The 15,286-nt window shown below is 37.6% G+C and overlaps 1 protein-coding gene across 2 annotated transcripts in view; it reads left to right on the top strand.

Annotated features, from left to right (window-relative positions):
* LOC141408724 (uncharacterized) overlaps positions 1-15,286 on the top strand; it is a 229,239-nt gene that overhangs the window by 206,314 nt on the left and 7,639 nt on the right. For both annotated transcript variants that reach the window (XM_074018122.1, XM_074018121.1), the window contains one exon: positions 3,167-14,233. In XM_074018122.1, the coding sequence (XP_073874223.1) occupies positions 3,167-3,392 (226 nt within the window). In that variant the 3' untranslated portion in view covers positions 3,393-14,233. The remainder of the gene's footprint in view (positions 1-3,166; positions 14,234-15,286) is intronic.

Here is a 15,286-nt window from a genome sequence, read left to right as displayed (position 1 = left end):
CCCAGTTTGTCCCTGAAATGTTTCTATTTCCTGTATTCAAGGAGCAACAATTCTTTGATGCTCACTTACCTTTGTTTATTTGCTTTTTAAAATTTATGTACTTACTGACCAGGCGCGGTGGCTCACGCCTGTAATCCCAGCACTTTGGGAGGCTGAGGCGGTCAGATCACGAGGTCAGGAGATCAAGACCATCCTGGTTAACACGGTGAAACCCCGTCTCTACTAAAAATACAAAAAAATTAGCCGGGCATGGTGGCTGGCGCCTGTAGTCCCAGCTACTCGGGAGGCTGAGACAGGAGAATGGCGTGAACCCAGGAGATAGAGCTTGCAGTGAGCTGAGATCGCACCACTGCACTCCAGCCTGGGCGACAGAGCGAGACTCTATCTCAAAAAAAAAAAAAAAAAAAAAAAAAAAAACATTATGTGCTTACTTATTTGTACTCTTGATTGACATGGTCTCTCTTGCCTCTCAAATTGTAGGAATATTGAATATATAATTCTTACCAAATTAGCTGTTTGATCCCACTACAAATCTAGTATTTTTATCTTGAACAACTTTTAACAATGTGTGTGAAATTTTTCCCAATTAATTCTTTGGAGTTCAAGGGTTAGATGTTGTTTATCATGCTTCATGGGTTTGTTTTTAGATTTAAGATGTTAATGTACACAAAAATAATACTAAAATGCTTAGGTTCATAAAATAAATATTAATTTCCCAGAGTTTGTGTCTTTTTGCCCTTTCCTTTTCAAATTTCCTTTATTGTATATTCATTCATTCTTTATTTCTGTAACAAAAAGTTCCAAAATATCTTTGTTCTCAGCACTTTGCAGGCACAGGGTGTACACAAACTAATAAGATGTGGACTCTTCCACGGAAGATGGGAGGACATGCTGTTTGAGTACATCAATAAATAAGAAATACTTTCATGCTATTTTTGTTCAATATGTATTTAATGATAGGTTTTACTCTTTCTTTGATGTCTGTGAAGCTTCTATTACTTTGTGAGAATTTTGTTTACTGAATCAAATTTTCTGCCTGGAGGCCTTACGCTGCTGTGACAGACATGTTGAAATTTTTATAATGCGTGAGTAGAGTATCAGTGTTGAGGCTCAATGCAGGGCATTTGAGAACATTGGTTTTTCTGTAAGGAAACAACTTCCTATCACTCTGACCCTAGGCAACAGATTTACAGATGCACTTAGGAAATCTAGTGGTCTTTACTATCTGTTATCTCTAAATGTGACTGAATTGCATTGAATAAATATTTGCTGAGAGTCTACTAAGAAGAGCCTCCAAGATTCTGCATTAGATTTGTACAGAGGTGGCTGTAATATGCTAGGAGAACCATCAGAGGAGACAGAAGCAAACTCATGGTGGTAAGAGGATGCAGGAGTCTGTGGTGGCTGTGGTCTTAGGAATATTTCAGGGTATCAAGGAAGTAAGCTGATGAATGATTTGTGAAAGGGCTTTGAATACTTGGCTGGCAATGGCAAGTTACATATGACCAACCTAATTATCCCTTTGCTCCTCATCCAATAATGAGTCAGTGTCTGTCTGGTGAGGTTCTGACGCACCCAAAGTGCTCTGCCAGCAGATATATGAAACCCCGAAGAATAGTCTTCATATGATCTTTGGTTGTGATATGATTAGGAGGGAGTAGTCTGAATTGTGGGGCTCCTGAAGTCTTCAAGCAGGGTTCTGGTCAGCAAGTTCTCTCCTGGAAGGTGGGAGGGGTCCTGAGGGGTCACGATCTATTCAAGCCCCCAACCAACCCCCACATCACGAAACATTCCCATTTCTGTCTTCTGGTGCTTCATGTTACATATGAAGTACAAAGACCGTTGGATACTTTCGCTTTCATTTTGGAAATCCTATCTATTGAGGTTAGGAAATATGGTTTCTAGGGTTTGTTGACCATTTAGTTACAATTTGGGATTGCAACTGGCTTGCAGGATTTCAGACAATGCAAAGGCAAAGTATAGTCTATTCCTAGAAGAAAAACCGTGGGTTGGAGAGACTTTTTTTTAATCTATGCCACGTTTTAACCTTTTTTTGGAGGTACTGGCAGTTATAGCCACATAACTCTATTAGGCCATCGACGGTTGGGTCTAGATCTGTGACTTTCAAATTAGTTCCTAATAGGGTTGGAATAGGGTTATAGTGGTGTCAATTGTAAATTGGTTCCTAAAATTTTATTTATGTCCCATCTACTCCTTTAACAAATATGCCTTAAGCACCTACTATGTGAGGGACTCTGTGTTAATTCTTGTCAAGAGATATAAAAATGTATAGTCTTGGCCAGACACGGTGGCTCACGCCTGTAATCCCAGCACTTTGGGAGGCTGAGGTGGGCAGATCATGAGGTCAGGAGATCGAGACCATCCTGGCTAACACGGTGAAATCCCATCTCTACTAAAAATACAAAAATTTAGCCGGGCGTGGTGTTGGGCGCCTGTAGTCCCAGCTACTTGGGAGGCTGAGGCAGGAGAATGGTGTGAACCTGGGAGGTGGAGCTTGTAGTGAGCTGAGACCGTGCCACTGCACTCCAGCCCAGGTGACAGAGTGAGACTCAGTCTCAAAAAAACAAAACAAAACAAAACAAAACAAAAACAGTTGTCTTGCATGCCTCTTTATCACCTGTCAAGGGTGATAAGTTTAAAATTATTTTTTTCTCTGGGATTTGAAGATATTCTCCTGTTTCTTTTCTTCACTATTTCTAAAGATGAGAGTCCGATGTCCTGTGAATATGTAATAAGCAAAGAACAAAAGTAGTTTTCTGACCTTTAACTGTTTCAGAAGAGTTTTGAATACATTAGTTAAAATAGCATAATATTATGTCTTCAACATGAATACAATATCTTAAATTTTATGAAACATGCCACATACTTGTTCTGTGTAGTAAGTGTAATAAGGCAGGCATCGTTAAATGCCCTGTTTTGTAGATAGTGACTCATAGGTCAAGTAACTTCATTATGACTGGTCAAGTGGCAGAACCTGAACTGGAAAGGGGAGTGTGGTGCCCTTTCCATTGCTTTACATTTCCTTGTAAATGTCAAGAGCAGCTGAATGTTAGTATTATTTTCAAACTCCAAAGTGACTTTTCAGCAATCGGGGTTGTTGTCTGAAATGTTTTTTAATGGCTTGTCTTATGTCTTTCCCTCATAGGAAAAGAAAAATACAACACATAGCCATGGTTGAAGAAGACATGTACCTTCATCTGAGAAGACATCTGAAAATATTCTGGTCACCATTAAACTATATCCAATTTTTAAGTTGTTTATTTTTTAAGTTAGGGCTGCTTTTACAGATAAAGTTTAAAAAGTCTGGCATTGTTGACATATATTTTACATTAACTTTTGTTTTTGGAAGGACCAGATATTCCCAATGTTAGTGTAATCATATTTTTTTGATTAATTGTTATGTGGCAGTTACATGTACTACATTTTTAAGTTGTCATAATAACCTGGTGAGAGAAGTACTGTTATTATTTGACTTTTGTAGATGAGAAAATTGAGACAGAAAAGTTAAGTGACTTGCCCAAGTTTATACAGCTAACAAGTAGGAATACTGAGATTTAAACTATGATGGACTTGTTTTAGAGCCCATGTTTTTAACCACAGCATTATAATGACCTGTCTTGGCACTGCACTGATGAGGTGTGTGATCTTTCTTAGGTCACCTAATAGTTTTAGTTTTCAGATTCATTTACGAGAAGGAGAATGCATGGGATAATTTATTTACTGAGCAGTATTCCTTGTATGCATATATATCTTTATTTAATCCTCACAAGAACCCTAGACATAGATAGAATTATTATCATCCTTATGTTATATATGGGAAAATTAGAACTTAGAGAGTTCAAGTAACTGCTAAAGGTGACATAATTGGTGTAAGAACTGGGAATTGCCACCAAGATTTCAATCACTATGCTTTACTGTCTTTCTTTTTTAGGGGCTTATGCTGCCTTCAAATTCTATACATTGAATCCTGGCTTTTTATTTTAGAGTCATAATGGCAACATGTTTGTTTCATAAAACCTTTCATTTAGAATTCATCCAAGAAGTGACTTAGTCTACTTATAGCTGCAAATATTGGGGAGTCATTAGCACAGATAACAGCAATCTTAACAATGAAACATTGTGCTATTAATATTATATTATTATTTTTTTGAGGAGTCACATGTGTAGCAAACAGGATGTAACCGGACATGTCAGGCAAGCTGTTGCTAACCCTGAAGACTACAAGGGATTAAATTCTCATTATTACTCAGAGTTAGTCCCCAAATATCTGTGTATGTTCAGTTTCTTCAGTTCGGCAGGAAGTTTTAAAGAACTAAACAGCATGCCCTTCCGCCTGTGGCATATTCATAAGCTATTTTTGGGTGAGTCATCGGAATTCTGTGGTTTGTATCCTGAAGGGGGAGAGGAGACTCTGTATGTTTAGCCTTTTTTTTTTGAAACAGCCAGTTGAAAAAAAAAATCTTTGATAAAAGTTCAACATTAGGTAAGAAATATCTGCAGCAGGATCTTTCCATTGTGATAAATATTCCTCTCATGTTCACATCTCTGGGAATATTATACAAGTTTAATTATTTGACCTGTGCATATTCATGGCTTGACCTAGTGCACGCAGACGCTCTGGTCTTGTGTTTAGCTGAGGCAATTCACGGGGAATAAACAACTGGCTAAACGAGTCTTCTTCTATCCTTGGAGTCTCTGCTCCCTAATGTCAAATCAACGCTCTAAGCTGGATAAAGTTGTGGACATTTATGAAAATACAAAGACCAAGCCAAACCTTTTGAGGCCTGTTGGGTAATATAACTAATACCGTAATTGTGGATTATGATTAAATATTTGTAATGGTAAAAAAGAAGTGGGTGAAAATTGACAGTCTTTCTCTTTGTAACAACAAGAGAGCCTATGAGGGAATTCCAGTAATTAATACATATTTTCCTATCTCATCAGGAAAAGGAGCTGATTGTTAGTGGAAGAAGGAAGAAATACAAGTTTGTTGGGTATTTAGTATATGCCAGATGCTGTACTAGGGCTCAAAAAAAATTCCATAGAGACCATTTAGATCTGGCGAACATACTACTTTCAGAAACTGAAGTGAGTCTGTGGCCTACAGCATCAGTAGTCCATAAGTCAGAGATTTAAGAAAGGAAATGGTGGTATTTAACATCCATGTTCAATTACAGTTATCCATAGGATATGACCGACTGATTTGTAACTGTCAACAGACATATTCATAGAGGACAATTTCAAGTTAATCTTCAAAATGGGAGAGTTAAATGATGCCTTTTTAAAAAATAAAGAGTGACTACTGTTTGGTCCTTAAGATGATGTTAGATGGATCATGAATTAGGCATTAAATGGCACTAAAACACATAATGAGAAAATACTATTTTTTAAATTCCCTCTCAATTTTCTGAATATGTCAAGCAGGAAGTTTCAGTGTGATGTTAGTGAAATTTTAGCTCTTCTCAGGGCAGGCAACATCTCCCTTCGTAACGCTTCTTTTTAGAATCACATTTTATTATGTTTTATTTCTGGCAAGTGAAATTGGTTTCCATTTATATGGAGTAGACATTAAAATGTATTCATATGAAATATTAATTGATTTTAAAATATTAACTAAATAATACATGTAGTGAGCCGAATGGACAAAGGGACACTACCCTGAAGAAATTATCCACTGTGTAAAACTTCACAATTTTAGTGATTAAGAGGCAGATGGTTTCATAAATGAAAACAAAAAATATAGTTTGTTTAAGATCTACCTGCTTGTCCAGAGCAGTTGTGTTCAAAGTGTGGTCCATAGACAAATTATGGTCTATGAACTTTTTGCCTGTCTGCAAAAAATAGATATAGAACTCCTGAGTAACCATTTAGAAGCTTTTATAGCTTTTATGGCTTATAGCTTATTGCTTTGATATCCAGTTGCACGAAATATTTTTCTTTTTTTTTTTTCTTTTTTCCATCTCGCTCTGCCGCCCAGGCTGGAGTGCAGTGGCTGGATCTCAGCTCACTGCAAGCTCCGCCTCCCAGGTTTATGCCATTCTCCTGCCTCAGCCTCCCGAGTAGCTGGGACTATAGGCGCCCGCCACCTCGCCCGGCTAGTTTTTTGTATTTTTTAGTAGAGACGGGGTTTCACTGGGTTAGCCAGGATGGTCTCGATCTCCTGATGTCGTGATCGGCCTGTCTCGGCCTCCCAAAGTGCTGGGATTACAGGCTTGAGCCACCGCGCCTGGCCACGAAATATTTTTCTAGTAATTATTTTTGGTATTTTACAAAAGGGTCATTCTGGGATAAATTAGGGGAAAACCTAATCATTTGAGAGGGATTGATCTAAAAGATGTGTTTAGAACAAGAACAAAACTAAGAAAAGTGGTAGTCTAAGCAGTCATGGAAAAAGAACATGCATTGGTAGAAAGTATGCAGTCATCACAGGATCTAGAAAACAGGAGTAAAGAGACTAAGATGGTACCTTTGTAAAGATTGGAACTGTCACAATTATCTTATAGTTGTATCCCAAGGCTCCAGTGTAGGTCTTGTCATGTAATCAGCATTTGATAAATATCTGTGGAGTGAATGAAGAAGTAAATGAATCAATGAATGAGCTATGGTGCTTGGCAAGTAGGTCTAGTGCAATCACCAGAGAAAATGCTCTATTATATTGCAGTAATAGTTCATCATGCTTTTCCATTTCATAACACTCTCTAATTCCCTTTTTTTCTGGATATATAAATATCAAGTGAATTTCCAAGTATGTATTAATTAGCTTGTCAGTGAATCTTGATTCCAAAAAGGTGGTGCCTCAATTTAAAATAAATACTTTTAAATATTGGGTTGAATACTACAACAGCAAGCATAGACTAGATTGTGTTTCCGTGGGAAAAACCTCAATATCTTAATGGCTTAATCTAACAATCACTTATTTCTTATTTCTTTCTCACATACATGTCCAACAAAGGTTGACATAGGGCTTTGCTTATTACAGTCATCTCAACCTGTGTTTCCATGATAACCATAACAAAAGATGTAGCATGTAACACACTGCCTCTTAGAGCTTCTGCCTGGAAGTGACACATTTTACTTCTATTCCCTTTTTTTTTTTTTTTTTTTTTTTCTGAAAGCAATGAGTTCACATCTAATATCAGCAAGGTAGGGAAATGCAGTCTTACTATGTACCAGGAAAGTGGAAAGCCAGAAAAATTTCTTGAAGAACACTAATAACCAGCACATATACCCATATGAATTAGATTAATAATAATTATTCTACCTCTGGTTGATCTTCTGTGATTGTACCAACAGCATTGACTTTATGCACTGCCAGATAACTGGGCTGAATCGTCAATGTGGTGATCCTGTGAACATACTGCTGTTGATACACTTCTGCCTCAGCTGTCAGCTTGCTTACTTTAGCGGCAGCTCTGTTTTCCATTCTTTCTAATATCAATAGTGACATCTGCTACAGAATACCAACTTCTCTGGTTTGAATTCTCTCTCTACCAACTAAACATTACAACTGAATATTTCCTCCCATGAGAATGAAAGTGATTGGCCTTAGATCTTGGTCTGAGAGATTTGTTCTAATGAATTTTTTAAGTGGCTGCAAATGTAAACGTCCTGTAAATATTCTTGTGTGAGATTGTTAGAATGAGTCAAGTTCTAGGAAGATGATCGAGTCTGAGAAAACTGAACATATGAAATTTCTAGACTTGCAAACTTGAGAAAGAGGCCTGAGGTCCTAGTGATCTGTAGTATTCATGCTATGAGAGTTCAACATTTTCTGTCTGTCTGTCTGTCTCTCTGTCTCTCTCTCTCTCTCTCTCTCTCTCTCTAACCTACTTATTATCTAAAAGTCCTCCAACACAGGACATACCAACATGTCTAAAGTGGGCTGGAAAGGATACTTCTGAGGTACATAAACATTTTTGCTCTGTAATTCAATATAAAATATCTCTGCCCCTTGCTAATATTTTTGCATAAAGTACTTATACATTTTCCAGAAAAAAAGATTTACCTTAAAGACATCACTTTTTTATGATACTATCAGCATTATGTGGACTTCCAAAATTAGTGGAATCTGAATCCAGATGGGTGAAATCTAACGGCACACTAGAGAAACCCATGATTTTCAAAATTATAAATCAGTATCAAAGTATCAATATCTGCCTCTGTCTACAAACAGATGATAGAAGGAGGCAGAGGTTTGAGACTTTGAAATATGATTAGTATTAACAGTTAAATTAGATTACTAAATGTCTTTAAAGCCACTTTGAAGAGGCTTTTCCCCAAGCTGTCTGTATTGGACACATTAACAGAATGATTTCCAGATCTTTACAAGATTGTGCCAGTGGACACAGACTGATCACCCGCTGAATTATGGGGGAATGGGGGAGGATTTTTTATTACTCCTGCATCAGCTGTGGCACATCTAGACATGTAACTAATCATTTCTTAGCCTCTAATTTTGGAAGCTGGCTTTAGATGATAATCCTCATCAAAAGCTAACAAGGAGATGCCTTTGATAAGGCAGTAAATCATTAAGTGAGAAATAAGCAGTTGATTTATGACTCTTAAATGTTTTAGTCTCTGAAAGATAAACCTCCATTTCTGTTTTACAAGTGATATTCCTATTGTTCCTTAAAAAAATTAAACTTTGATTACTGATGCAAAGATAACATATTTCCCCCGGTTTCAGAGATTGTAGTTGAGTGACTGAACTTAAATACTAAGATCACTTCCAATTTCCAGAGCCTACTTACTAAGTTTCTTGAAACAGTCTGTCTCCAGAGCAGTCGGCCTGGCATTGGCACAGCAGATGCTCTGTTAGTATATTCTGGTGTGTGGTGCATCAGTCCTGTGTTAAAAACTTAAGATTCTATAGGCAAAATATTACTCAAATCATAAAATATTGTCCTTTTAAAAAAATCTAACACATCCTTCATGTTCTTGTTTCAGGACCTTTGCATCTGTCATTCCTCATAGCTAGAACACCCTTCTCTGAGATATCCTGTGGCTTATTCCTTTATGTCTTTCAAGTCTTTGTTAAAATCTTGCCTTCTTAGAAAGACCACAGCTGGCCACATTTTCTATAGTATCGCCTCACTCACTCTCTAGCCGTGCTGTTATTTTCTTCATAAAACGGAACTGTACCAACACATTAATTTGTCTATCTACTTATCTTTCTCCTTTATTAGAATGTAAACTCCATGAGATGGAGTGGTAGTAGTGTGGGAAGTACTTTATATTTTTATAACTGTTTCTATAGTGCCTAGATTAATGCTTACATCTTACCCACTGAGCACTTAATACTTTTAATAAAAGAATGAAAGGAGGTTGGAGCAAGGTGAAGAAATAGAAGGCCCCGCTGATCATCCGCCAACCTACCTTGGTAAGGACACAAATTTAACAAATATCTACACACAACAAAGCACTTTCATGAAAACTAAAAACCAGGTGAGCACTCATAGTACCTGGTTTTAAATTCATATCGCTGAAAGAGGCACTGAAGAAGCAGAAAAAACTGTCTTGAATTGCCTGTGCCATCCCTCCCCCATCCCTTGGTAGTGGCAATGTGGTGCAGAGAGCTTTTCTGCACCCTGGGGAGAGGGAGAGCCAGCAACTGTGAGGCATTGAACTCAGTGCTGCCCTTGTTATAGCTGAAAGCAGAGCCGGACCAAACTCAGCTGGCACCCTCCCGCAAAGGGAGCATTTAAACCAGCCCGAGCCAGAGGGGAATTGCTGATCCCAGTGGTTGGAACTTAAGTTCCTACAAGCCTCACCACTGTGGGCAAAAGTGCTTTGGGGCTTCAGATAAATTTGAAAGGTAGTTTAGGCCTCAAGGACTGCAACACCAAGGTGAGTCATAGGCTGAATTGGACCAAGAGACAGTAGACTGTGATTGCATGCGACCTACTGCGACACCAGCTGGGGCAGCTAAGCGAGTGCTGGCATCACCCATCCCCAAACCCCAGGCTGCACAAATCCTGGCTCTAAAAGAGACCCCTTCCTTCTGCTTGAGGAGAGGAGATGGAATAGTGGAGAAGACTTTGTCTTGCATCTTGGATACCAGCACAGCCACCGCAGGATAGAGCACCACTCAGAGTTGTGAGACCCTATTTCAGGCCCTAGCTCTTCGACATTTCTGCACACACACTAGGCAAGAAGGGAATTCATTGCCTTGAAGAGAAGGGCTCAGTCCTGGAAGAATTCATCACTTGCAACCTGAAGGGACCCTGAGCTGTGAATAACCAACAGGGATATTGTATCTCACTACATCAAAGGCCTTAGGTGAGATACTGAGACTTGCTGGACTTAGGAGAGACTCGGCATATTTCCAGTTGTGGTAGTTGATTAGGATGAGACTCCTACTTGAGAAAAGTGAACCGAAAAGTGAAGGAAACTTTGCTTTTCACTGTAAGTATCAGCTCAGCCATAGTGGAATAGAGTACCAAGTGGGCTCTTAGGGTCCCCAGTTCCAGAACTTGGCTTTTGGATGACATTTCTGGTACTTCCCATTGCCAGAGGGGAGCTCACTCCCCCGAAGGGTGAGTCCTAGCCAGGCAATATTCACTACAAGCTGACTGAAGAGCCTTTAAGCCTTAAGGGAACATCACAGGTAGTCTAGTAGTAGTCCCCGAGGGTCTGAGGTAGTGATATCCACTGGGTGAGGCTCCTCTGTTTTGGAAAGGGGAGGGAAGAGTGAGAAGGACCGTCTTGTGGTTTGAGTGTCGACTCAGCCACAAGCAAAAGGGAACCCTCGTACACTGTTGGTGGTAATGTAAATTAATACGTTGATACAAGCACGATGGAGAACAGTTTGGAGGTTTGTCAGAAAAACTAAAAATAGAGCTACCATAGGAGCCAACCATCCTACTGCTGGGTATATACCCCAAAGAAAGGAAATTAGTTGTTGCAGCTCTGTTTACAACAGCTATGATTTGGAAGCAAACTGCATGTCCTTCAACAGATGAATGGTAAAGAAAATGTACTATACACAATGAAATACTATTCAGCCATAAAAAGAATAAGATTTAGTCATTTGCAACCACCTGGATGTACTTGGATGTCATTATGTTAAATGAAATAAGCCAGGTACAGAAAGACAAACATCCCATTTCCACTTACTTGTGGGATCTACAAATCAAAACGATTGAACTCATGGAGATAGAGAGTGAGAGAGTAGACAGATCATTACCAGAGGATGGGAAAGGTAGTGGTGGGTTGAGGGAGAAGTGGGGGTGGTTAACTGGTACCAAGAAATAGTTAGAATAAATGAATAAGACCTAGTATTTGATAGCACAACAGGGTGACTATAGTCAATAATAATTTAATGCTACATTTAAAAATAACTAAATGAGCATAGTTGAATTGTTTGTAACACAAAGCAAAAATGCTTGAAGGGATGAATACCCCATCTTCCATGATGTGATTATTATGCATCGTATGCCTGTATCAAACATCTCGTGTCCCATAAATACATACACTTACTGTGTACCCATAAAAATTAAAAATAAAATAAACAAGAATGGAAATGGATAAATGAATGAATAAGTTGATTAATCTGTAAGACTGGAAAATTTCTCCGGCTCCCAGAAGCATATTTTTTTTTCTCTAAACTTAGTTAAAATGTAGTAAAATCAGATCTTGATATAACTTTTTGTAATCTATCTTGGTACAATAGTCATATAATATAGGCTTACTCTTTTATGAAGATAATCATTTAGTTCTTTTTTCTCAGTATGCTGTATCCTCATTTGAACTAAAGTGGATTAAACAGGTTTTATTTGGGGGAAATTAGGGTGTTAGAATAATGAGGTAAAGTCTGATAGCAAATGCTACCTCTCTTCAGTTTGTAGTGAGAAAACGTTAGCCTTTTAAATAACAAAGATGAGGACTTTTAGACGTAGTTAATTGGTGAGCACTAAAAATTCTCAAAGTAAAGTTCTAAAAATTATATATTGTTTGCATGTATGTAGTCTTTAGGAACTCATGATGAAAGGATATATTTTAAAATTAATATGGAAATTTGAAGATGAAATCTCTTTTCCAATTCTAAAAGAGTTTTTCTTCCCTTCCCAAGGCTCTACAGTTTTAATTTAGCACTGTATTAATCCAATAATAACAAAATAGGGTTTATTTTAAAAATCCAAAGATGTTTAAATTAAGAAATCCATTATAATATTTTATCCCCAAAGAACTTTTCTTTTCTTTCTTTTTTTTTTTTTTTTTTTTTTGAGACGGAGTCTCGCTCTGTCACCCAGGCTGGAGTGCATTGGCCGGATCTCAGCTCACTGCAAGCTCCGCCTCCCGGGTTCACGCCATTCTCCTGCCTCAGCCTCCCGAGTAGCTGGGACTACAGGCGCCCGCCACCTCGCCCGGCTAAGTTTTTGTATTTTTAGTAGAGACGGGGTTTCACTGTGTTAGCCAGGATAGTCTCGATCTCCTGACCTCGTGATCCGCCCGTCTCGGCCTCCCAAAGTGCTGGGATTACAGGCTTGAGCCACCGCGCCCGGCCCCAAAGAACTTTTCTAACATGCTGAGAGCTGAGAATCTCAAACGACTGCACCCACCCCCCTACCTGCTTCTTAGAAAATTTCTTTTCTGTAAAAAAATGGACTCATAAACAGTCTTTCTGAATTCCAACAGCATGTTCAGAGAGGCACTTGGGCAGGGAAGCATGGTAGACAGTTTTGGATCTGAGCTTGGAAGATCTCTTTTCACATCTCACAGTGAAAAAACAAATCTATAGAAAGAAATTTGAAAAAACATGCTAGTCAACCCAGTGCCTAGGATTTTAATAATCCTCAATTAGAATAAATACTTATTATCGAGCTCTGGTATCCTATTTCCTCTTTGGATCACTCACATAGGCAGTTCAGGAATATTTGTGCCAATGTTTCCCTGGGAGTATATAAAAATGGTAGAAATTATGAAGAATAAGTACACCAAGGTAATATCATTTTGTGAATAAATACAATTTATATTTGTGTTCAGCTGAGAATTTCCTAGTAACATACATGATTTTGTTGTAATTTAATTAGGCTCACATAGCAAGCCACTCCTGTAAATGGCTGTGGTTATTACTCTCATGTCAAGTTCTTCAGAACTCTTCACCCCCTTGCCAGGTGTGTGCAGGGAGAGATCACGATGTGTGAAAGCAGGAATCATGTAGGTCTGGAAGACACATTATGTAGACATGGGACATTGTCATCAGATCCTGAGAAAGACAGTTATTCTCTCTGGTCCCCATTTGTTTTTGGTGTGGAGTGGAGATTTGACTGAGTATAACATTTCCATGCCATTTAACTTGCTGTAATATATGATTCATTTTCTGAGACAACAGCATTCATATGTGTCTAGGTTATGCTGGTGAAGACTGATTACTTCCTACTTTTATTTTATAACTAATGTTTTTTCTTTTTTCTAATTACAAACATAATTCATAAAAATAGTTACTTCAACTTTTTATGGTATTTAAAAATTTACATAAAATATTTTTAATAATGTTTTAAATCTATTCATATATTTATTTGGCAACTATCCATGAAATCCCAGCTAAGTGCTAGAGTGTATATTTATTAAAGAAACAGACATGGCCCTTGCTCTTGTAAGTGTTGTAGTCCAGTCCTAGGTATATTCTAACTTTCATTAGGACTTTTTGTTTGATCCGTTAATTATTTAATAAAGTTGGTTTATGATTTTCCCCAAATCTATTTTCTTGTAATAATTATTTTTACTGATTTCAGATATTATGGCACTAAGGACATACAACATGGTCTGAATGACACGTACTGAAATTTACTGAGAGTTTTTTTATGGACTGATGTGTGACCAATTTTTATAAAGGTTTCATTTATGCTGGAAAAGAATGTATATTCTCTTATCATTAGAAATGCAGGGTTTGATTTGTGCCCATTAGATGAATTATTAATTAAGCTGCTCACATATTCTTTATTCCTATCATAATTTTGGTTTGCTTTATCTACTCATCTTGTAGAAAGCATGTTAAAATTCCACTTATTGATGGTGAATTTTATCAACTTTTTCTGGTAGCTTTGTTAATTTTTTTGCTGTATATATTATGAGGCTATGTTGATATGTATATACATATTTAGAATTTGTATATGATCCTGGTGAATTGAACTAGTCAAGTTCTTGATAACTGCAGCATTGGCTGACAGCATGACAACCTCACGTGAGAGCCTGCATTAAAACTACTCAGGTAAGCTGCTTATAGATTTCTCACACTCTGAAACCATGAGAAGCAACTTATGCTTGTTGTTTCAAGCAGCTAAATTTTGGGATAATTTGTTACATGGCAGTAGATGACTAATACAATCTCATTCTCTATTTTATCTTTTTGGAACTGTAATTGTACAATTACTAGACTTTTTTCAATCTATCCCCCTTGTCTTTAAATATATCATTCCCAATGCTTTTTCTCTCTGTGAATTAGTAAGTATAATTTATTCAGACCTTGCTCATAGTTTACCAATTCTTTCTTTGTTTCATTATAACCTGGTATTTAGATTATATATGTATTATTATCTATTTATAACTGAAATTCTATTTATTTACTTTCTCACATCCTTTGCTCATTTTTGACAAATTCTAATTCCTCATATTTGGCTGATCATAATTTTTTTTACTACTAAAGGGATGATGATAAGAATGCCCTAAGTTCCAGAAAGGATTTGTGTTTCTTTTTGACAAGATCCGGGGTGTTATCAACCTAGAAGGACATTCAATTTATTACATTGGCTTCAGAGTTCCAGGACTTTTCAGACATAGAAATGAAACCTCCCAGCCCCCAATCTTCTTGATGGGAAGCTTAGAATTTCAAAATTGTTAAGGGAGTATTATTCTTCACTGAGTAAAGGCTTAATACAGACAAGTTACAAATTACATTTGCTCACACTCTAGTCAGGGTTAGGTGCATGCTGGTAGCAGAGATGTGAAGGTGGAATTGTTTCCATAGTCTCTGTATCTCTAAGAAAACTGTGGCAACCCCTTTTCACCCAGGCGAGAGAGGAAAGGCAGTTCTTGCAGTCGGTCTCTTCAGATACAACTGAAGAAATGTTCATTGGGTTCCTTCTTTTATCAGGCAGGTGGGGAATAGCTCTGACTCTCATTAAGAATGGCCAGGTACTCTGTGACTAAATTGCTTGAGCTTAAGAAACCCATTAATCTTTTAAAAAAATATGTGGATAGTGGCCAATCACTTTTATGTTTCATCTCAAATATAGCATTGACACCTAAATTCAGAAATTACTAT

This window comes from Macaca fascicularis, chromosome 15 (assembly GCF_037993035.2).
Source record: "Macaca fascicularis isolate 582-1 chromosome 15, T2T-MFA8v1.1".
NCBI classification, from domain to species: domain Eukaryota; kingdom Metazoa; phylum Chordata; class Mammalia; order Primates; family Cercopithecidae; genus Macaca; species Macaca fascicularis.
The sequence above is the reverse complement of the archived record's forward strand: the minus strand, read 5'-3'. Positions and strand labels throughout refer to the sequence as shown.